Below are 23,669 nucleotides of genomic sequence, written 5' to 3'. Positions count from 1 at the left end.
CACCAAAACTCCTTTTTTCCTCATAATCACATATTAAAGCAGTTTCAAATAAGTCAGTTCAAAATACCAGATGTACGTCAATGTGTGCCATGCATCATTTACTGCTGATCAGGGGCGTGGTTACCATTGGCGCAGCAGGTGCAGTGGCACTTGGGCCCAGAACCTTGATGGGCCCATTGTGCCCTGATAATGATTATTAGTTTATTGCCCCCAAATCAGTCAAATGGGCCATTTTCCATGCTTGCTCCAGTTTTCTCTGCATTCTTGCACATTAGAGGGGTGCTTGGCTAAACTTTGTGACGGTCCTTTCTGCTCAGCCGGAATGCGTCGGACGCTGGGCTGCCCCCGCTGAAACGGCAGATGTGCTATTGTTTTTTTTCGACTCTACAGCTGCAGCTCGTGGTGTGTTTGCTCCAGTGACCTGCGCGCCCTCCCACATACCCCCAGACAACGCAGCCTGTCTGCCCCACAGAGAAGCGATGACTAAGGCGTGAAGTCATGGGGGCTGCAGCAGGCGGAGAGGGGGCAGTGGGGTCAGAAACCTATCCGCACTGGGAGAATGGCGCTGGCAGCACGGGTGGGACGGCAGCAGATGTTGCCTGAAGAATAGAAGGTGTTCCCGGGCTGCGGTGGGAGGGTGCCTGTCAGCTCTGGAGTGCGGCCGGGGGAGCTGGCCAGCACAGGGCACGGGACGGTGCTGTGAGGGGGTTTCCTGAGTACCTGCATCCCCCAGGGGCAAGCCGAGCCCGCATCTTGTGGCTGAGGGCTTCCCAGATCCAGCGAGGGGTCCTGGCATCGATCCTGCACAGGGCTCTCTTGAAGAAGAAACGTAGGGCACTCTCCAGGCCACTCTCTTTAAGGAGCTTGTTTGGATTACACAGCTGCCCCAGAGATGTGCCTTTTCATGGATGTCCCTAATACCGCGCGGATCAAAGACCAGAGCCCGGGGAGCAGCAGACCATCGCCTGGGCGGACATCGGTTGTAGCAAGCGGAAGGGTACCCGACTGGATTCTGCAACTTTATTTACTGCTGCTGATTGCAGTGCACTGCGGGGCTGTTGCCTGGCTCGCTAGTTCGTCCGCACCATGACTTGTTGATACTGAATAGCACCTAATTTTTCCCCCGAGACAGAATGCATTGGCCATAATGATGCCGTTCAGTGTGGAGGCTTTATTCTGGACGTGCTTGCAGCAAACAGATCTGCCAAGACTGTCCAGAGGAGGAACCTGCAAATGTGAAGTTATACGTTACGTGGAGCTTCTGTCTCCTCCCATGGAAGCACTTTACACTCCGGCAGCATTTTTTACAATGAAGCCCCGGGTAAGTGAAGGACCCCGGGACTGCGGGGGCCCCCGCTACATAAAACAGCACTGCCCCTTGAATTTCTCTGTAACTACTGAATGGATTTACACAATTTTTTTTAAAAAGGCCGCTTTCTGAACCAAGCGCTACCTTTTTGCCAAATTTAGTGTAATTCCGTTCAGCAGTTCGGGCTGTAGCGGTGTCTAAAGCTTCCTATGGAAATGAACATTGGGAAAATTGCATTTTGGGACCCCCCTTTTTTCTCGGCCCCCGCTTGACGAATAACCCCGAAACTTTCAAGACGGGAGCTGACCGGAGCGAACCATAAGTTTTGAAATTTTCGCAAAGTTTTCACTATAATTGAAGATGCGCTACATTTCACTGTGATTAGGCAAAAACGAGCATGTGGGCTGACCCAGGGTTAAGAATGATTGTTATCAGCATCTTCAATTTTAGTCGATGTTAAAAGTAATTTAGTTTGCAGGACTCACTCTGTTGCAGTTTCTTGAATATCTATGATTATGGTGGGTTAGGATTGAATAGTTCTCAGCCCACATGCTCGTTTTTGCCCAATCACGGCGAAATGTAGTGCATCTTCAATTTTAGTGAAGGTTTTCTTTAAATAGGAGCACCAATATGGCGCATCCAGGTTGAGAAAGGCAGCCTGACTGCCGAAACGCGTCCCTGTTGTGTCCATGGAGCTGATGAAACCTGCACAATAAACGAGAGAACCCCCACGATGACGAGTGCTGGTTCTTTAATCAGATATGGTTGGACTAGTGAATATAGTGAGAATACTGGTAGACAAACTTGGCTACAGCAAAGAGAAGGTTTTAAAAAATGTTTAAAATGTAAAGCCTGCCAGAATGTGGCAAATCTTTTTTTTAAACCTTTTTTAATAAAACTATAAGCATACATGGATTTTTAACCTGTAAGTCAAGTTACGTAGTCTACATCTTAAAGCGCCCATGCGAAAAAACGTATGTGGGCAGCACTACGTTACCAATTCATAAAAGGATCCTGCAACACAGGAGAGAGCAATAAGTAATAACGATCTAAGCTACCCTGTGGCTATACACTTTGAGAAACAACACCAAAGTGATCCCACTTTACTGCAAAGAGGAGGCAACATAGAGAAAGAGTTAAGGAAACTGGAAACCTATTACATCTTAGAACTAGACTGCAAAGAGCCAAAAGGACTTAATGTGGACAAGGATTTGTTCACATGCCTTTATTAAACAAAGCTGTACAAAACTGCACACTCAAGAAAGCCAACTTTAAGTTGTTTTGTATATGAAAAAATCTTTTTAGAATGAGGATATTAGCACTAGCACTTTGCTAACAATAGCACAGCGCTTACACTTTGATGATTTTTATGTATGAAGGTAATTCATCAATTAGTGTCTAGCACTTTATATACGTGAAGCATGAAGAAGAGGTTAATCCATAAAAAATAATGTTTGTATAAATTAAGCAGCGTATGGAACATTCAGCTTTATGCACTTTATTGAGAATGGGACTGGACACTTGTCTCCTCCTGTCTTACTCATCATTTCACACCCCGGATGTTCTCTTATATATCAAACAGAGAGAATGTAAGTTGTATTATAAAAATGTAAAACCAAATAGAACAAATTCCTCTACTATGTGCAATGGAAATGTTTTTCAATTTGAAGAACTAAGGCACTTTATGTGTTAGGGGGGGGGGGCTGGGGGGAACTGTCCCATTTCTATGTATTAAATTGGGGGTTTTAAAATAGTTTTTTATGATGCCATATTTATATTGTAATTTTGCACTTGATCGTTTGTAATATATGCAAAAGGTATGATCAAAAATAAGTCCTTGTGTATAACTGGAATTACTAATACAGGAATGTGAATGTGTTGTTACTTGCGAGCAGTATAAACAAAACAAACATGTTCCAAGATGGCGCCTAAACTTCTTGACCCAAATACCTCACATTTACACATTTGACTTGTCATCTTTCTATGTAAACCTCTTGTCCTTTGTCGAGTAAAGTGATGTATTTAAAAACAGAAAAAAATGTGGCTCATTATCGTGACCAAGGCTGCAGCTGAAACGCGTACATATGCCATCACTGCTAAATATATATATATATATATATATATATATATATATATGATCAAGGACACTGTTTTGTGTCCGAAACGCATCAGAGACAGCACCGTTTGTATTCTCTGCAATAAATGAATCTGACACCAGCTACATACTGAGTCTGTGTTCCTGCTTGTGCACGACTGCATTGGGGAGCTTCGCTTTGGAGATATATATATATATATATATATATATATATATATCTAAATATATATCTAAATATCTCCCTACTACTTTTTCAGAAAATATATTGATGTTATCTCTTGCCATTTGCGGTATAAATCTTGATGTTGGACGAAAGGGTGTTCGATCTCCACTGTTAGAGAATGATGTTATTACTTCACTTCTTAATTCTTTTCTAACATCTTCCTCTCCTGGAAGGCTAACATTGTCCGTGTCATGCATCAGGGTCCACATGTCTTCTAATACGGGGATGTCAGACACAGTTAAGTTGCTTTGATTATCAGGTATAGTGGTAGTCAAATACGGTATTGGTGGTGGTTCAAGGATATTCCTCATTTTGTGTAGTTTCATCAACTTCAGTTTTCTTGTGAATTTATACAGGTCCATACTACTGTTCTCATAATTAAAATCATTTTTATAACAATCAGAAAGTCTTAATTCAAGCACTTCTTTATCTTCACTTGTTAATTCAATGCTGCTCAAGTTGATGAGTGTGTTATTCTGTGCTATTTCTTTCCTTTCTGTTTCACATTGGAGCGCATGGCTCTCTCGGTTGTTCCTACTTGTGCTCCTCCGATATGCTTGTCCTCCACGTCTCGGCTTCCTCTTGGTCTCCCCATATCCCTTGTGGTTTGGTGATCTGATCTTTGATCCAATTGTAAAAAACGGAGTTCATCTGTTACCGTAAGTTTAGTACCCATTGCTCCGCTCCTTGTATTGTCCTCTTGTTCGACCTCGGAGGCAGTATCAGAGTTCATTTCCCTCTGCGAGGTTTCCTAATAAGTGTCATATTAGTTTGAACATTTTGCCTCCTTACTGTGTCGAAATGCTTAGCAAAGGTATAAACCCGCCCATTTTCATAGTCCAGGTGGTCCCGTAAGAATTTAGTTGCCTTCTTTTAGTAAAACAGCACTTGCAGGCCAGAGTTTATTTAATGCATCTTTGATCTACATATACTGCCTTCCTTTATGCATCTATATACCTACCATGCACTTATGGATCCATAACTTTATTACCTTTGGATCTATATATTTAATAATTTTACTTATTTATTACTTTTCTTCTAATTCAGCATATCCAGTGCACTACCGTCCCCGCTCTGGCCATGTGTGCCCTATTGAGGCAATCTCCCTTGACCATTGTAATGTCACTGCACCGATCTATGAGATCTATCAAGGGCTTCCTGTCCAAGTGTTTGCCTGCCAGCTATTCACCCTCCTACCTGTGACCTATCAATCAGTAATCCAGGGCCTTGGTCTCAGGGCCTCCTTGACCACATATTTCCGAGTCAGGGTTGATGTGGTAGTCAGAACGGGTGACACTGCTAATAAGGACGAGATTTCATTTTCATCAATGAACGCATCGATTTCCATATTAACTCTTCAAAAAAATGAAAGTTATCTTATCCACCCAAGTTCCCTTTAGCTTCCCCGCCTCAGACTGAAATTGCACTTGGAAGTGGAAGGAAGGTTGGCTGGCTATGTCTGTCCTTCCATGACAAATTATGGACTTGCTGAATAGCTCTCTTTTTCACTAAACATCTCCTAATCCTGTTGTCTATACAGGGTGTAAAACCTGCTGCGTTTGCTTCTGCACAGAATTCAAAGCAGAACCAGTGATTGTCAGGTCAGAATCCGGCCTCTTTAGCATCCCCTTAGGGCTGAATCACATCGGTTTATTATGATTCACTATTTATAGCCTATATTTATCAATTTCTGCTCATCCCCTCAGTGTCCTCTATTGGGACTTGCGCTTAAGTATATGCAGCAGGGCAGTAATACTGCACTAACATTTTGTCTGTTTCATGGATTAGGCAAAGCTAGGGTCCATCATAAATCTCCCTTCATGGTGAAAACAATAGTCTGGTGTTGTCATGGTACATCATTTCTTCAGCTTATCCTGAGGCAGTAAGCGTCTCTGAAGTATTGACAAAACCAATATGTCTCATCTCTGACCTATTGGTTTTGCCATTGCTTTTTTAGTTGCTGTCCACTATCAGTAAAAAGCAGGGATGCGGGATGACGTCTATGCAATGGTGTAATGCATGCACATGAGTCATCGTGCACATGCGTGCCTATGGAATTATATTTTGTATTTTTTACCCAAAAAATTCAAAGATTTTATTTACAAAATCGCGAAGGGTTCGGCAAACAATGGACAAGCAGGTGTGGAGGAGATTGGAGGGAAGCAATAGGGGCATCTCCCTGATCGGGTAGAAGTACGCAGAGTATGAAAACACATATAGCCCCACAGAGTTCTTAATTGCTAAAGAAACAATCACTTGCAATGCAGTAGGTCTGACATTTATGAGAGTTTGAGCCATTTGTTCATTATAAATGACAATACCTTTTATTTATGTGTTGTTTTTAAAACCGATAAATAAAAGGCTTTGTCATTTACAATGCCTGTAGCTTAAACTCTCACAAATGCGAGACCTATTGCTATTTGAGTAAATAGTGCTCGGGGGCTGCAATTAAAGCCTACTGAGTAACAGCACTCGTAACAGGGGGTGTCGCCATGGGAGGTTACAAATGAGACTAGGCAGTACTAAGGAGGGTCTAATAAGCTTATTGACCAATGAACAGCCACCGTTTACAGTGGACAATGACATAATCCAATGAAAAATATGGGCATAGAGTGGGCTGAGCTTCAATTCCCTACCTGAATACAGCATGCCTCGCAAAGCAGCGCAGGCGCTGCTCAGGCTCAACCTAAAAATTAAGTCCCTAAGTATGAGCAGTGGAAGCCTACAAGCCAGCCAGTGAAAAGAGTGGCAAAGGCAATTCTTTGATTAAGAAACAAGCACATGAGAGGGATAATAAAGCCAACCAATGGTAAGCAAGAGCAGCTCTATGCCAACTGTAAGTTTTTAGTATAGATCATAAGAAAGTTTTCTGGAACAGACAGCTAAAACGTTGTCTTTAGGGCATGCCTAACAATTCAATCACATGGTATTCAAAGCTTGCAAAGTGTTTGTCCCCAAAACAATGGCAGCAATTTTGTTTCCCTCCTGATCTGTTAATTGTCCCTCCTATCCACGCATTATTTCCCAGCGCCATGTAGTGACTTAAATATGTTCGAGGCATGTGGGCTGCTGAATTCATATCTGTGCATAGATCGCCGCCTAGTGTTGGGTCCGGATGTTTGCACGTTGTTGTCCTGGAAGAGTCTTCGAAGTATCCTGGGATAGGTGACTCCTCCCCTGGACTACAGTGCGCATGGGCATCCTCTCCATCCTCAGATTGTTTTTTTCCGCCATTGGGTTCGGATGTGCTATCTTGACTCAAGTTAGGAAAAAATATTTTCGAGGCCAAAAGGCCTTTAGTTCGCGTCGGTACTGTTTCTCGATCGGTATCGATAGACTCTTTGTTAGTTTACTAACTTCTAGATCCAACTTTTCGCATCTTACCTGACCATCGGCCCGAAATCGACGATGGAATCGAGGACACCATTCAAGAGGTGTCCGGTATGCAATGCGAAATATCCCCACATCGACGTCCATCCGGTGTGCAACAAATGCCTTTCGCCGGATCACGACGAATCTACATGCATGGCCTGTGCCCGGTTCCGATCCAAGAAGACTCTACGGAACCGACGAGCGGCGAGGCTCGAAGCACAGCACGCGGCACCGGCCCCGGCCGACATCTTCAACGCCGAGACCGAAGATGTTGAAGAATTAGGGAACCTACCCTCCAGTCCCGCTCCCGAACATGACTCCGGATCGGAAGACGTCGACGAAACACTCTTTCACAGAGATGAAGACGACACCGAGGTAGGAGACTACAATGAGGCCTTAGGGGCCGAAGAGGGTAGCTCCGGTGACGAGCAAGGCCTACCCGTTCAGACTGAAGAGAGCCCAGTGCAACAGTCTATGGCTCCGGTCGAGGGATCGCCTTCGGGCCTTACCCAAGACCTATCCCGCAGTTCTTCGGCCCCGCCCTCGGGCCCGGCCTGGGACATTCAGCGGCAGCCATTAATGCCCAAACCAGCTGGTTTCCCCTCTTCGAAACCGAAACCAAAAGCTGTTCAGGTTCAATCGAAACCGAAACCGAAAGTGGCGCTGGTCGGATCGAGGCCTTCCACACCTTCGACGCCATCGAAACGCGTCGGCACCGAGCGCACCAAGCGCGACTTCGGTGCCGAACTCGAAGCGGCCGACGTCGGAGTCGGCATACGGAAAAAGGCCTTCGGTGCCCCCGCACCTGCTCGGCTCCAGGCACCGACGCAATCAACTCCGACCCTAAAGGTCAAACTGCCTGCTGCGTCTCACGTCGCTTCGACGGCAACACCAAAGCCTCATGCATCGAAGACGTCGACGGCCATTCCCGCCCCTCGACTCGATGACCTACCGGCGCCGAAAAAGCCCACGGCCGCCTCTACAGAACCGGTCGGCGCTAAAGACTCGAGGGCGCTCCAGATGCGACCCGTTGCGGCGCAGAGCAACAAAACCAAGACAGTCCTCAAGGACACGTCGGGCTCCGAGCCAATAAAAGCTCCAGCAGCCTCTTCGGCGCCAGCCAACATTACTTTTGGCCTGCCACCAGCCACGGCCCCGAAACTGTTACAAATCAGGACACGGGTCACCCACACCACGGTCACACCTGCAGAGCGCTCTGATGAGGCGTCTCCATCACATCTCATCGACGCCGACACCGGCAGGATGATTATCCACAAACGGAGGATAACTTCGGAGCCAGCTTTGGACTCCTTCCGGATCCCACTAAAAAGAAAGCTGCCTGTGGTTTTAGAACCTGTTCTTTACGAACCTTTCCACTCACCCTACCAGGATCCACAATCCTTCTCTCCCACACACTCCGACACGGATGCGTTGGAAGATTACATGGGTGAACAAGTCCCCTACCACGGAGACATGGACCCTGTCGACCAGCAGGACCCTGATCAAGCTTGGGACGACCCTGTGGACCCAGGTGCACTTCTAGATGCACAGGACCCGCAACTCTATGGAGCAAAAACATCTCCCACAGAAGACACTGCAGCGTTCAACGCTCTAATTGAACGTGCTGCGGCCAATCATGGAGTGCAGCTTCACTCTGACACCGTCGAGGACGACTTTCTTATGGACACTTTCGCATCCTCAGAAAGGCATGTAAAGACTCTGCCCATGTTGAAAGGGGTCCTCAAACCAGCCAAGGACATCTTCAAGGAACCCACCAGGGCAAGGGTGATAAACCCCAGGATCGACAAAAAATACAGATCAGCGCCTGGGGACCCTACTTACATCAGAGGCCAATTACCTCTAGACTCCATTGTCGTTGCGAATGCTCGCAAGAGGGCACACTCGCAAACGACAGGTGACGCTCCTCCCCCGGACAAAGAGTCCAAGGTGTTAGAGACCTCTGGCAAGCGAATTGCCGCCCAGGCAGCTAACATATGGCGTATATCCAATACTCAAGCGCTCCTCGCTCGCTACGATAGAGCGCACTACGACACATTAGAGCAACTACTCCAACATCTCCCTGACCAATTCAAAGAAGGTGCAGAGATCCTCATCAGGGAGGGACAGCTCCTCACAAACGCATCCATCAAGTGTGCGCTGGATGCCGCAGACACAGCTGCCAGGGCCATTAACACTAGCGTCATGCTACGACGACATGCCTGGTTGCGAATCTCCGGATTCAAACCAGAGGTGCAAAATAACATACTCAACCAGCCTGTCAACCCCGACTATTTATTCGGCCCGGAGGTTGACACCACTCTAGAGAAAATAAAAAAGGACACGGACACTGCAAAGTCCATGGGGGCTCTCCAGACTCAGTCCTTTCGGAGCGGCTCCTTTCGTCGTCCCGGAAATAAAGGAGCAGGTAGAGGACAGGGGTCACAGCAAACATACAACAAGGGCAATACACAAACCACCTACGATAAAAACACCCGGGGTGGATATCGTGGCTCCAGTACAAAAGGCAGAGGACGCGGCTACGGCAACACCAGGTCCTCCCCCAAGAACAAGCAGTGACGCCCTCTCCCTTCCTCCCGACCACCTAACACCTGTCGGGGGAAGGCTACAGAGGTTCCTGTCCACGTGGAACTCCATCACCACGGACAGGTGGGTCAAAGATATTGTCGAATACGGTTACTGTCTAGAACTAACCTCCACTCCACCCACAATTCCTCCAAAAAACCGTCCTATGTCCTCAGAGCACTTAACGCTCTTACAGCAGGAGGTGCAAAGTATGCTTCTAAAAGGCGCAATAGAGGTCGTACCCGTCCACGAGCAAGGTACGGGGGTGTACTCCCTGTACTTTTTAATACCAAAAAAGGACGGGTCTCTCAGACCTATATTAGACCTGAGACCCCTGAACAGATACATTCTTTCCGAGCATTTTCACATGCTCACTCTACAGCAAGTCCTTCCGCTTCTCAGGCAGGGAGACTTCCTGGCTACACTGGACCTCAAGGATGCGTATTTCCATATACCCATTCACCCCTCACACAAAAAATACCTCCGGTTCACTGTCCAGGGGCAGCACTACCAATTCAAAGTCCTACCCTTCGGCGTGACAACAGCACCCAGGGTTTTCACAAAGTGCCTAGCTACTGTGGCAGCACATCTACGGAGGCAGCACATACACGTCTACCCCTACCTGGACGACTGGCTCGTTCAAGCGAAGTCAGCCCAGCAATGTGCCAGCCACATGTCCCGCACCATTCACCTCCTTCACAGTCTGGGATTCTCACTAAATTACCCAAAATCCCATCTCCAGCCCGCACACGTACAACAGTACCTAGGTGCGACTATAGACACTCTGGCGGCCACAGCTCAGCCAAATTTAGTGAGGATCAACAGCATGCAAATGCTGATTCCCAAGTTCAAACCCCAACACTCCCTTCCGGCGCGAGTGTTCATGCAGTTGATAGGCATGATGGCCTCCTGCATTTTCATAGTCCCGCACGCGAGATTACATATGCGCCCGCTTCAGGAGTGCTTAGCACGTCAGTGGAATCAGGCTCACGGACAGTTGAAAGACCTAGTGTTGGTGAGCGGTCGGGCATACAACTCTCTGCATTGGTGGAATCCACAAAACCTTTGCAAGGGCCGACCGTTCCAAGAGCCTGTTCCACAGATAATACTGACAGCGGACGCGTCTCTCCAGGGATGGGGAGCTCATGTACTCCACTACACAGTGCAGGGACTATGGACAACACAACAAAAGAAGATGCACATCAACCTTCTAGAACTGATGGCAATCTTCCTAGCTATGAAAGCATTCAAAGTACATCTGTGCAACAAGGTCGTGTTGATCCGGACGGACAACATGACCGCAATGTACTACATACAGAAACAGGGAGGAACACACTCTCCACAGTTGTCTCATCTGGCTCAGAGCATGTGGAAGTGGGCCATTCAGAGGAACATGTTCCTCATGGCAGAACACCTCCCCGGCAAGGACAACCAGATGGCGGATCTGCTCAGCAGACACAGCCACCAGATGCACGAGTGGGAGTTACACCCATCAGTACTCCAACTGTACTTCCAGCAGTGGGGTCATCCGGAGATAGACCTGTTCGCCACAAGCGAAAACGCAAAATGCCAAAGCTTTGCCGCCAGGTTCCCACATCCGCAGTCGCAGGGCAATGCGATATGGATGAACTGGTCCGGCAGATTTGCGTACGCTTTTCCCCCAGCACCACTGATACCGCTGGTGGCACGCAAACTCAGACAACACTCACTGACACTCGTCCTGGTTGCTCCAACGTGGGCACGCCAGCCGTGGTACACCACCTTTCTCGAACTTTCTGTGGTGCCGCATCAAAGGCTGCGGATCAAACCCGCGCATTTGACGCAGAACCATGGAGACATTCAGCACCCAGATCCGCAACAGCTGAACCTGGCAATCTGGCTCCTGAAGTCCTAGAGTTTGGCTACCTAAACCTGCCACCTGACTGCATGGACATCATTAAGGAAGCCAGGAGACCAACTACCAGAGCTTGCTATGCAGCCAAATGGAAGAGGTTCGTCATTTATTGCAATACTAATGACATTAACCCGCTAGACGCATCCATACAAAACATTATTTGTTATCTATTACACCTATACAGATGCAATCTGGCGTACACCTCTATACGCGTCCATTTGACCGCCATATCAGCCTATCTGCAGACCAGGCAGCACCTCTCTCTATTCAGAGTGCCTGCCATCAAAGCATTCTTGGAAGGCCTCAAACGAGTCATTCCTCCAAGCCACCCACCGGCTCCAATGTGGAACCTCAACTTGGTCCTCACACGCCTGATGGGTCCACCCTTTGAACCTCTACACTCATGCGAGCTTCAATTCCTTACCTGGAAAGTAGCTTTCCTAGTAGCGATCACTTCTTTAAGAAGAGTTAGTGAACTCCAGGCACTAACCGTTCAAGAGCCATTTATACAGGTTCACGCCAACAGGGTCGTACTACGTACCAACCCAAAATTCATGCCCAAGGTAATATCGCAGTCCCACATTAATCAAAATATTGAACTGCCTGTTTTCTTCCAAAACCCACAGACTGTCGCAGAAAGAGCACTCCATACACTAGATGTAAAGAGGGCCATAATGTACTACATCGACAGGACTAAAGCCTTTAGGAAGACAAAACAACTTTTCGTTGCCTTTGCCCCACACCACAAAGGTAACGCTATCTCCAAAGCAGGTATAGCCAGATGGATCGTTAAGTGTATTCAAATTTGCTATCAAAAGGCTAAACGCACATTAACGAATCCCCCACGAGCCCACTCAACACGTAAGTTAGGGGCCTCCATGGCTTTTCTAGGAAACATTCCCCTGCATGATATATGTAGAGCAGCCACCTGGTCCACTACACACACATTTACAAAACACTATTGTGTAGATGTGCAATCAAAACAGCAGGCAGCTGTAGGACAGGCTGTTCTCAAAACTCTTTTTCAGACCGCTGCAGCTGGCACGGGTAGCCGCCGCTAATAGAGGGCACTGCTATGTATTCTATGCACAGATATGAATTCAGCAGCCCACATGCCTCGAACTGAATATGCTACTTACCAGTATGCATCTGTTCTTGGCATGTAGGGCTGCTGACATTCATATCGCCCTCCCTCCTCCCCGGCGCCTGTAGCAGCTGCAGCTCTCAGAATTACTGTAAGCATGGTCATCACTTTCTATATCTACTCCATCACTGCCACAATGGCGAAAAACAATCTGAGGATGGAGAGGATGCCCATGCGCACTGTAGTCCAGGGGAGGAGTCACCTATCCCAGGATACTTCGAAGACTCTTCCAGGAACAACAACGTGCAAACATCCGGACCCAACACTAGGCGGCGATCTATGCACAGATATGAATGTCAGCAGCCCTACATGCCAAGAACAGATGCATACTGGTAAGTAGCATATTCAATTTTTCAGATCACACATTGCACAATATCTTGCCACACTCATGACATTAGTTAATGATTAGTAACAAAGGTTTGTTGCTGAACAACCTAGGCAAATAAATGGCAAGCACACATACCCGCACCCATTAATCATATCCCAGGTTAAAGGGTGCGAGTGACATTTGGCTTTGTCTTCACTTCATTGTTACATAAGAGAAACGCCTTCTTCTTCCAGGCACTCGCCGCCACCTCAGCGGTGGCGCTGAATTCTTCCTTACTCAAGCTTACATTGTAACTTTCCACCAGTTTGGCATTTGCTTTTGTTTTTTTTTACAGTGTCATTGCTGTATTGGAAATAAGCAATGCTGTATTATAAATTCTGTATGCCTCTGAAAAATAAAATGTCTTTTATTTGCTTAATGCAGTGGTTGCAGTTGCTCTGCTTGATGATCTTATAATGAGGATAATTACCTTTAAGAAATCTATGCATCTTCTATTAAATCAACAGTTGGCCGGTGTAACTTGAATTGCATGCATGCTATCACTGAATTGAGATTGAATAAATACTTCAAGACACATTCGTATTTTGTTTTGAAATACAAATGTTGAATCCGTTGTATGTGGAAACACTGAGTCACATGCAAACAGGATTCATTGGACTATTCATTTAATTGTAAGTGGAAGGAATGTCTCTACCTCAATTTAAATGTGGATCTCAAAGTTGAATTTATGTAAAATAAAACATTGTTAAGTTTCTTTTCATTTTTTGATTTCAGTGCTCTGGGTCATGAAACTTAATCCCCAGCAAGCTCCTTTGTATGTAAGTAAAGACAGTGTACAAACAAAGCTTTTTGAAATGTACACTTACTATGTCTATGTATTGTTCTAAACATGAAATTAAAGTAATGTGCGTTAAGTTCATTAAATCAGGAAAACTCTGGTAGAAGGTTTTATTCGGCGTTTAAAATGTGATTTAATGCTAAGGTGAACAATATCTATTAGGACTGTGTTAGGGGTCTGTTGTCAAAGACAGATTGTGAAAAATACAATACATAGAGTGGGTTTTGTACCACCCCCCTGGTCATTGATTGGATTACCTTCTTGACTATGACAGTTCTCTGCTCTTGTTTCAATGGTTTTCCTCCCTACTCTTGTTTGTGTACCGCCCCTGAAACAGTGTATTTAACTTCCTTTTGATTGAATGAGTTGTATCCTTTAACACCTTACATGAGAAAACGTCCTTTTTGTTTTCACTTGTACTCCGTTGGGAATGTATAGGTTTCCTTGCTCCACCCCCACCCCATCTGCTCATTCCCAGGCCCCTGGTGCTGCCTCTCGCTCTAGAAACTTTAAATGCCCCCTCAACCCATCCCGACTTGTCCATTGTTACCCCATCCTTTTCAGTACCGTGTGCTTTTCATTTATTAAATTAAATTGTCTGGTGTTGTGAGGCTCTACATTAGATCTTTCGATACCAGAATTGTCGTTGGGGCAACAAATATGTGTCGCCTCCATGCGTCTGTGTCAGTTCCTTTCTTACCACGCCTTCCGACATGGATCTGGAGCGCTCTTCCTTGATCTGGGTCACCTGACAAAAATAATTTTTTTATATTCTCAAAACTTTTCCAGTGTATAAGGGACATGTGTCTCAATAAAACAGGTTCTTAACCCTGCAAGGATTGCCACACATAGATGCAAGTGATGGACCCTCACGAGGTCTGTGTCTGGTGACTCGAAGTCATGTGGCGACTATATTTGGATGACGAAGAAGGCAACCAGGGACCATAGGGCCAGGCTCTTCGGTGCTATACGTTGAAGGAAGGTTCTGAAGGCCTGATCCCTGTTGTAGTCAAGAACGTGAACATGTTCTCGTTCTAGAGGTTGTTGCCGTGGGAGGTCATAGTCATATTCCAAGTCCTTCAATAAGTCAAAGAAAAAGAAGCACAAGAAATCCAAACGTGACTCCCCTTCTTCCTGCTGCTCTCACGATACAAGTCGCACGGATATCCGAGTACCTCAAAGTTGCAGTCTTGGTCTCCTCCCTCAGATCTGGTCCTGGCTCTTGTCCTGATCCAGCATGAATTTGGACCCATCAGCAATGGTGCATCATATCCACGCCTTCAATGAGGCTATGCTGTGAATCTTCGGTACCCCGCAGGTCTGAGTAGGCCTCGAGATAGGTTTCCGTTGGCGGATCTGTCGTGGATGCTGAGAGTGCCTCTCAACCCTGTTCCCGGGCATGGACATCTACTCCAACTTCCCCTACAGCCCAAGACCTGTGTTGGGGCCCAGTGCATCAATGCTAGTAGTGACGCCGCCGACACCAGAGGAAGAGCTGATAGTCCTTTTGGACTGAGAAGTGAATTTGATCCAATCTTGGGCCAAATTCATGTCCACTTCGATGCCTCCCACAACTTTATTCTGATTCAGACACGCTTCCCCTGAATTATAGATTCTGTGAACTTGAGCCGCAAGATATTCCTTAACCTGCAAGAGGCCTATGGTGTTGGTACATCACCAGACACTACCTGAAACTCCATCTGGCCCTTCTACAGAAGAGTCTGTCTCATTTGCCATGGTTATCAGGTGAGCAGCTGAAGTACTGACCTTCAAATTTCCCTAGTTGAAGTAAAGACAAACATTATTACAGAGGTACTACAACAAGAGCAGACCTCTCTAGAACCCCTTGTACCATTTAATGAGCCACTGACGGACATGCTCTTGGGCACCTGGGTGAAGCTATGGTCTTGCTCTCCCATTACATGTTAAACCCCCGGGAAAGCTTGACTGGCTTTGCGGGAGGGGAGGGAGTAGACTGGTGGCATCTTTCCTCCTGCAAAACTCAATGCCTGAGAGCCTTGAAATATAGGCATGCACCAGATGGCTAATCCCAACACTTTTCCGACCACTCTGCCAGACAGGAATGCGTGGTAGTTTTTGGAAAACATTTGTCCTCATCTGCAAGGCTTGCCCTCAGCTCTGTAAACCCCAGTTGCCTCCTGAAGCATTATTCACATGCGTTGTGGGAACTGGTGGCTACCATCTTGGATGGCCTGACTGAGGCAAAATATAAAATCCAGCCAGGGCACTACTAACTCATGGTAGGGCAGTTGGTATCTTCACAATGCTTTAGCTTCCTTAGGACCACCTGTCTATTCTCATACAGGAAGTTCAAGCTCTCTTGGCGGCGAGAGCTAAAGAGAGGGTGCCAGCATCAGAAATATTGACTGGCTGCTACTCATTACTTTTTAATGTCAAAGAAAGACTGAGGTCTTCTCCTATTTTCGATCTCTGTCACCTAAACTTCTTCCTCAAGAAGGACCAGTTTAAGATGCTCACTAAGGCCTAAGTTCTCTATGCCCTGGCTCCAGGAGACTGGATGGTGGCATTGGACCTGCACGACCCCTATTTCCACATCCCAGTCCTGCAGCCCCTGTAGTTCCAAGTATGCCATAAACATTTTCAGTGTGTGTTGCTCCCCTTCAGCCTTGGTAGTGCCATTCGGTTGTTTACTAATGTGATGGTAGTGGTTACTGCCCATCTTTAGCAATACCAGTCTTTCTCTACCTCAACAACTGGTTACAGATGGCAGGTGCACCTCAAACATTTGCTGACCAACTCTAGATGACAGCCAATCTCTTAACATCATTGGGGTGCACACCAGACTCCTTCACAGAGGCGACCTTTGATTGAAGCCATTCTAGACACAGTGCTGTTTTGATCTTGTCTTCATCCTCAATGAGTGCAGCATATTGGAGCTATGATCCCGATGTTGTAACCCTTGTCCTGGGTCTTAGTGAGAGGAGCTCTGAGGCTTGTTGGCCTCCTGCATCTCCTGCTAGTGGACCACACCAAGTGGCACATACAGGCTCTGCAAAGGGGTCTGAAATCTCAAGTTTGTTGCTGGACCACAATTGGACTCATAGCAGACCTCTTTCCCTACCGCACTCCGAGCTAACGGTTTCGCCGGATGCATCATTGCAGGTTTGGGGAGGACATCTTGGAGAGGTGAAAATCAGAGGACTCTGGTGTCTGTGGTACACCCCCTCCACATCAACCTGTTAGAGTTGTGAGCGATTCTTTTTCCTCCCATCCATCAAGGACTAAACCACTGCCATGTGGTATTGCCACTGGGGAGAGGGAGAAGAGTGAGAGTAGGCGGGGTGGGGGTTGTGGATTTTATGCTAAGAAATTCTGGAATATGCTGGTTTGTCAGGGCATCTCCCTGGTTGTACAACACCTAGCAGGATCTTTTAACACCATGGTGGGAAAACTCAGCCAGTGTTGCCTATCAAATCTTGAATGTCAACTACAATTAGCATCTTCTAGCAATGTAGAGAACCCTGTCTTCTCCCTCAGGGATGCCTTCTGTTTAGACTGGAGCTTTGAATTCCCATACACCTTCCTGTCTACCTCTCTCTCCCAAAGTTCTGAACAAGATCAGAAACAATCTGGTCCTAGACATCCTAGTGACTCTGGACTGAGTCAGGAGAGTGTGTTACTCCGAATGCCTGGCCCTGAGAATCTGCCGCTTCTGGAGGACGTACTGCGACAACAGTAGGGCAGGGTCCCAAGCATTCACAACTTGCACCTCAATGCTTGGAGACTGAGCGCCAACAATTGATGCCCCCTGATCGCCATCCTGTAGTGGTGAATGTGGCTGCTAGGCCTCTCTCTACTAAGACCATCTATGCATAACATTGGGAGTCATTTCTTGCTTGGTGTTCTTCCTGGCATATCCAACCACTTCTCCCAGTGTCTAAGCCAGGAAGGCCTTGCTGTTGCATCAGTTAAAGGTTATTTGTCAAGCTTATCAACTTTTCTACTATTGCCTGATCAGCCATCTCTGTTTCCTAGTTTTGAAAGCGCTGACCCGTACGTTCCAGCCAAAACCCTTAGTTCTGTCCTAGAAGGATCTCAGTCTGGTTCGAGCTAATGCATTTTTGCCCTCTGAAGTTGCTCACATTGAGGACTGCGTTCCCTATTGCATTCACATCAGCCACTGTGTGAGCGAGCTGCACTTTCCATTAAGAAAATATACACCTCTTACTTAGTGGATAAGCGAGTGTTAAGGACTAAGACTGCTTTCCTCCTCAAGGTGGTAACTCCCTTCCACATTGACCAGTCTGTTAGTTACCCTGCCACTGTTCTTCGCTCCACCTCATCCACCCAGAAGGAAGAGAGTACATCATTTAGATGTCTGGGCCAAAAAGGATAGAGCTGTGCAAAAGCAGACCATTGCCAGATGGATTGTTCTTAATACAAAGATCTGCTGCAGACTGGCAGCTTCCAGAAGACCTGCAGGCTCATTCTACTAGAGCCAATGCTGCTACCACCACATTAACATGTGAAGTGCTTGTACTGGCTGTCTGCCAGGCTGCGGTGTGGGTGTTAGTTCGCATGTTCAGGAAATACTACTGCCTTGATAGCGAGGTCAAACGGAGGGGGGCACCTTGCTTGATTAGTTTTAATTTAAACAGAGAATGAATGGAAAAGAAGATTTGAGAGCAGGAGGATAAATCAAATTGCCCTAATGAAGACCCTGTAAGGGATGAAAAGTGTTTGCTGGGTCTGTTTTAAGCATAATTGAATTGATTACTTAATAAAAAGAACTTTGTGAAAAACGACACCAACGTCTGGAAGTTAATTGAAAAATGAGGTCTGGACACTGAATTGAAAACAAAAGTGATTAGAAATGCATGCAATTCGATTTGGAAAGTTCAATGTGAACAAGGAAATTAGGTTACCCTGTTAATATTGTGAAAACATTTACCAAGTGTTTAATCTACAGAGCAGTGATTGGTCCACTGTTTAAAGATGTATGCAGGCACAGGTATGTAATTAGCATACTGGATAAACAAAGGTTTGTCCCATTCACCTTAAACAGCCATCGAGTTAAATTTGTCATGAAGATGCATAAGAAAGAACCAATCAGACTTGTTCTTCCTTGGATGATTCAGTATTTTCGGTAAGTGTGAGCAGGTAGTGAACAGGTGCGGCTCCTCTGCTAAGGCGGAGTCACGTCGCCCCACTACTCTCAGAGCACGAAAAAGGAAAAATAAAATGCTAAAAACGTTGTTACTTTGCTATGGGGCTAGGTTAGGGTGGGGCTGGGGTCACAGGGGGGAGCGGTTGGCACACTCTAAGTGCGCATGCCTGTTCTGCTGGCCGTCTTGGACCGGCCAACAGTTATGCACAGTTTGTACGTTCCCTTCCAGGCTGTAATACACAGCCTGGTGGGTAACATGCACAAGCTCCCAGTCCCCGTCTGAGTATGGAACAACTGCCCTCAGAGTGCTCGCAACTCTGCATTGCAGTGTTGTGATTGGCTTAGAGGAGCCTATGTGCTTCCGGGACAGAAGCTGAGGAGAAATGGTGGGACTGAAGCAAAGGAGAGATGGCAGCCGTGGGAAAGTAAGTGGGTCTTCTTTTTGGGAGTGGTGTAAATGCCAGTTTGCAGACGATGAAGCATTGGAGTATTTTATCAGTGTCCCTTTAAAACTACTTGGAAAACATTAGTATTACAATGCATAAATTGTCCCTGCTGTTTTCATGATTCTTTTGTGGGGAGAACATAGACACTGCTTGGGAGGTACTCTCTGGAACTGGAGCATCATAATTGTTCTGCCCCTCTAAAAATTCCATATCTTCTCTTCTCAGATATGTGTTCTTTTAGAGGTTCGAAAGTAAATGTAGCTACAGGTGATGCACTAAAAGAAAAGTACACTCTCGGTTGCTGTATTTGTTTCCTTCAATAAATATAATGTTGATTCTATGTCAGGACTGGAGGCGAGGATTATGCCTTCTTTCTCCACTTTATTCTCACAGCAGCGAAGAAGTAAACAAAACTATGTTTCCCAAGGAACATCGGGAAAACAGTGATAAGAAACAACATAGCAACAACCAATCATGAAGGAGCACCAATGTCCAATCAGGGCCAAATGAGCCCAAAAAAGTCCTCTGTCAGTGTCCCCTCTACCTCTTTCTTCGCTGCTCCGCAGCTAGAGATAAGTGCTCCTCAGTTTTTTCTGTGTAGTGCTTTGTTTCTTGTCAACGATTGTGTGCTCATAATAACAATTTTATTGGCTCGTTTTCCGCTGTGTTCTTTGCCTTCAGGCATGTATATCGGGCTCCGCCCGCAGTGTATTTCATTTTCAGGTGTTTGCTTTTTTGTCATTGGACTGCATATCGCGGTGTGTTGCGTTGCTTTAAGCGCGTTTGGCACTCCTCTTTGGTGGCGCCGCGGGTACGGGCTTTCCCGTCCCTATGCAGTGCTTGCTGGCTTGCTCTGCGGACCTCTCACCGATAGGTGGCGCGGGAGGCCGGCTTCGGCACGATTTGGTGTTTGAAGTTTCTCCTCAAGGAGTTCAAACACCACGCGCGCACTTAGTGTCAGCGGAGCTCTGGTCCAGGGAGAACGCCCGGTTGGGGGTCTGTACGAGGCGGCGGTGTGTTGATTACCGTGAGCCACTGATTTTACACGTTTCACGCTCCGTTTCCTGGCTTTGCCATAAAGGGATTCGGAGTCTGTATTTTTCACATCCTGACGCCTTTTGAGGTCCAGTATTGGCCTGTGACGCCCTTCAAAGGGGACCAGCGTTTACCCTCGAGTGGGGTTTGCAGATTTTTTTGATATCCTAGTTTTAGCCAGCATTCGTCATTCGTTCCTGGGGCTAGAACCCCATATAAATTGCGGATTTTACCACCCAAGTGTGGGCTGCCACCCAGCCTTTCAACAATTACGCCATTGTGGGCTCTAAGTTTTCACCCCCCATCCAAACCACCTTCACTCTTACCATGGAGTATTATGATAAATTCCCTAAGGAGGAAGACCCTCTTGCGGACATGCGCTGGGGTGATGCCTTTTATGAGGCGGTGGACTCATCCATTTACCAAGCGGTGGATCAGGCTATTACTCCCTTGGAAGATAGACTATCTCGCCAGATTAATCAGGCGTTTTCGCGCCTTGAGCAGCGCATGACTGCTGGCCCTTCCGCCTCAGTTCCTTTGGGCACCGCCCCACTGGCTCCCTGCCGGCAAAACCTTCCCGGGAATCTGGGGTAGATTCTGATGCTTTCGAGCACCTGCGACAGGTGTTTGTAACTAGTAGCCAAAAGGTGCAGCCTGCTGGGAATCCCCCGCAGCCCCCCAGTCTACCGACATGGACGCGGCTGGTGACCCCGATTCTCCCGGCCCTTCAAGGCCTTGGCTTCCCTCCGGCCCACCCGTTCCCCCACAGCTCACTTCTGATATGTTGGATCCCAATGACATCGTCCACCCCCGCTCCTCGGAGTGTGTCCCGGCAGAGAAAGTCTCCGCCTATGTGGCGGAGCACATTCGCCGTACTTTGGAGAAGGAGGCCCGCAACTGCCTACGGGCGTAGTGTCCACGCCCATCTTTGGAAGGGAAGGTAGCCCTGACCCCAGAGATTGACCCCCGCATGTCCACCATCCTTCAAACGTGTAGTAGGGATTGATAGATCCTGGAGAGCTTGCCAGGACAAGCTCCTGAATGCTCTCGGCCCAGGCACAAAAATTCTTGATATGGCCGAAGAATCTGGTTACATAATTTCACCAGAGGCCCTTTCAAGCTGGGCGCAGATGGTGGTTATCTTCTTGGGCAATGCGAATTGCGCCCTCTCCACCGAGCGCCGCCAGTCCCTTCTTATAAAGATAGACCCAAAGTTAGGGGACCTGGCCGATTCAGAGGCTGGCGCTATCGTGCAAGGAGCCTTTTGTGAAAGAGCTCGGCAAATTTGTTAACACTTTCACATTGCTGGACAGGGCTCAGTCCACAATAAAGAAAGTTTTTCCCCGGGCCGGCAGAGGTAGGGGCCGCTCGGCTGGTCGTCAGCACCCCCAGGGTAACCAGAGAGGCTCCGGTCAATACCAGGACCAGTCCCGTTTTGGGAACTTTTACCCTACCAGAGGACGGCGTGGGAAAGGAAAAGGATTCCGGGGAGGATCCACCGCCTCTAATTCCGGTGAGTGTTCACCCTTCTTCCCCGTTAAACATAGGGGGGCGGCTTGCAAATTGTTACCAGGCTTGGTTGTCTCTAACGCACAACGCATGGGTTCTCCAAACGGTACAGGGGTTTCACATAGAGTTCATGGGACATCCAGTTCAAAATACCAGACCCCGGCCCATCCAGTTTTCCGTGCAAGACCCGGCCTTAGTGGACGAGGAAGTAGCCTCCCTCCTCCACAAATGACCTGTTATAAATCTCAGCAAATTCAACAAATGGCTCGTTTATCGCCATCTCAAAATGGAAGGTATCCATCGCCTTCGGGACATTCTCTTATCTCGAGACGGACCTCCTCGAGACTGGAAGGTCCGTCTGGACCTCAAGGACGCCTACTTGGTGATTCCGATTTTCCCTCCTCACAGATAGTTTCGTCAGTTTGCTTGGAGACGCCTCATTTACGAGTTCACAGCTCTCCCGTTCGGTCTTTCCTCGGCCCCCTGGTGTTTCACCAAGGTCCTCAAGCCAGCGGTGGAGTTTTTGAGAGCTCGAGTGGTCAGGATGATCGTGTATTTAGACGACTTCCTTTTGATGGCTTCGTCCCCTCGTCAACTGACTTCTCAGCTTCAGATGACTGTCTCCTTCAGGACCTGGGCTTTGTGATAAACGAGAGCAAATCTCTGTTACAACCTGCCCAGTCTCTTACATTCTTGGGGTTCGTGATCGACTTCACAACCTCTACACTCAGTCTCCTTCCAGGAAGATATCCAAGATTCGGCACGAGTTGCGTCGTGTCCTGTCCAAACAGGTTTCTCTTCTCCAGCTGACCCGGGTAGTGGGTCTTTTATCTGCTTCAATTCAAACCATCTTTCTAGGTCCGCTGCATTACAGGGCCCTTCAGCGCCTCAAGGCGTTCTTCCTCCGCAAAGAGTTCCCCTACTCCCACAAGGTCTCCTTATCAGCGGACGCGAAAGCCGAGATCCAATGGTGGTTGGACCACATGGAGGCCTGGAATGGCCGAGCGATCTTCGGTTCAGCCCCCGATTTGGTGATCGAATCGGACGCCAGCAGGCAGGGCTGGGGTACCAGGTGTGGCGATCTGTCTACAGGCGGCTTGTGGTCACCCGAAGAACAGAAATTACACATAAACTGTCTGGAGCATCCTGGCGGGCTCCTTTGCAGTGCGTTGCTGGACCAGAGACTCGGTACAGTCCTGCGTTCTCCTGAAAATGGACAACGTCTCCGCAGTCCGCTATGTGAATCACTTGTGAGGTACCCGGTCGAAGGCTCTCTCGGACGTAGTGGCGAGTTTTTGGCAGTATTGCCTGGACAGTCAGATTTCTGTCACCGCGGAGTACTTGCCCGGCCGAGACCACCTTGAAGCGGACTTCCAATCTCGACACTCCCGGGATTCCAGCCTATGGAAACTGGATCAGTCCGTTTTTGCAGCGCTGAACAAGCTCTGGGGTCCCTTTTCAGTGGATCTGTTAACATCCAGGCTGGGCCACCAGATCCCGCGGTTCTTTAGCTGGAGTCTGGAGCAGGGCTACGCGTTCCCTCCTTTCGCGATGATCACTCGGACCTCGGCACTAGTTCACAGGCAGTCGGCGGAGCTGGTGTTGATTACCCCTCTTTGGAGTCTGGTTTCAGGTTCTTCTGGAACTTTCTTGGGATTTTCCAATCCTACTCCCCCACTTTCCGACTCTACTCACAAACCCGGACGGGGTTCATCATCCGCTGGTGGCGACAGGGTCACTATTT

General features: G+C 47.6%; 1 protein-coding gene across 12 annotated transcripts in view; it reads left to right on the top strand.

Annotated features, from left to right (window-relative positions):
• The window catches only part of AKAP13 (A-kinase anchoring protein 13), a 1,236,163-nt gene that overhangs the window by 246,958 nt on the left and 965,536 nt on the right, over nucleotides 1-23,669 (top strand). For all 12 annotated transcript variants that reach the window (XM_085644487.1, XM_085644486.1, XM_085644483.1 and 9 more), the window contains exon 3: nucleotides 13,723-13,766. In XM_085644487.1, the coding sequence (XP_085500613.1) occupies nucleotides 13,734-13,766 (33 nt within the window). In that variant the 5' untranslated portion in view covers nucleotides 13,723-13,733. The remainder of the gene's footprint in view (nucleotides 1-13,722; nucleotides 13,767-23,669) is intronic.

This window comes from Triturus cristatus, chromosome 3_1 (assembly GCF_964204655.1).
Source record: "Triturus cristatus chromosome 3_1, aTriCri1.1, whole genome shotgun sequence".
NCBI lineage: Eukaryota > Metazoa > Chordata > Amphibia > Caudata > Salamandridae > Triturus > Triturus cristatus.
The sequence above is the reverse complement of the archived record's forward strand: the minus strand, read 5'-3'. Positions and strand labels throughout refer to the sequence as shown.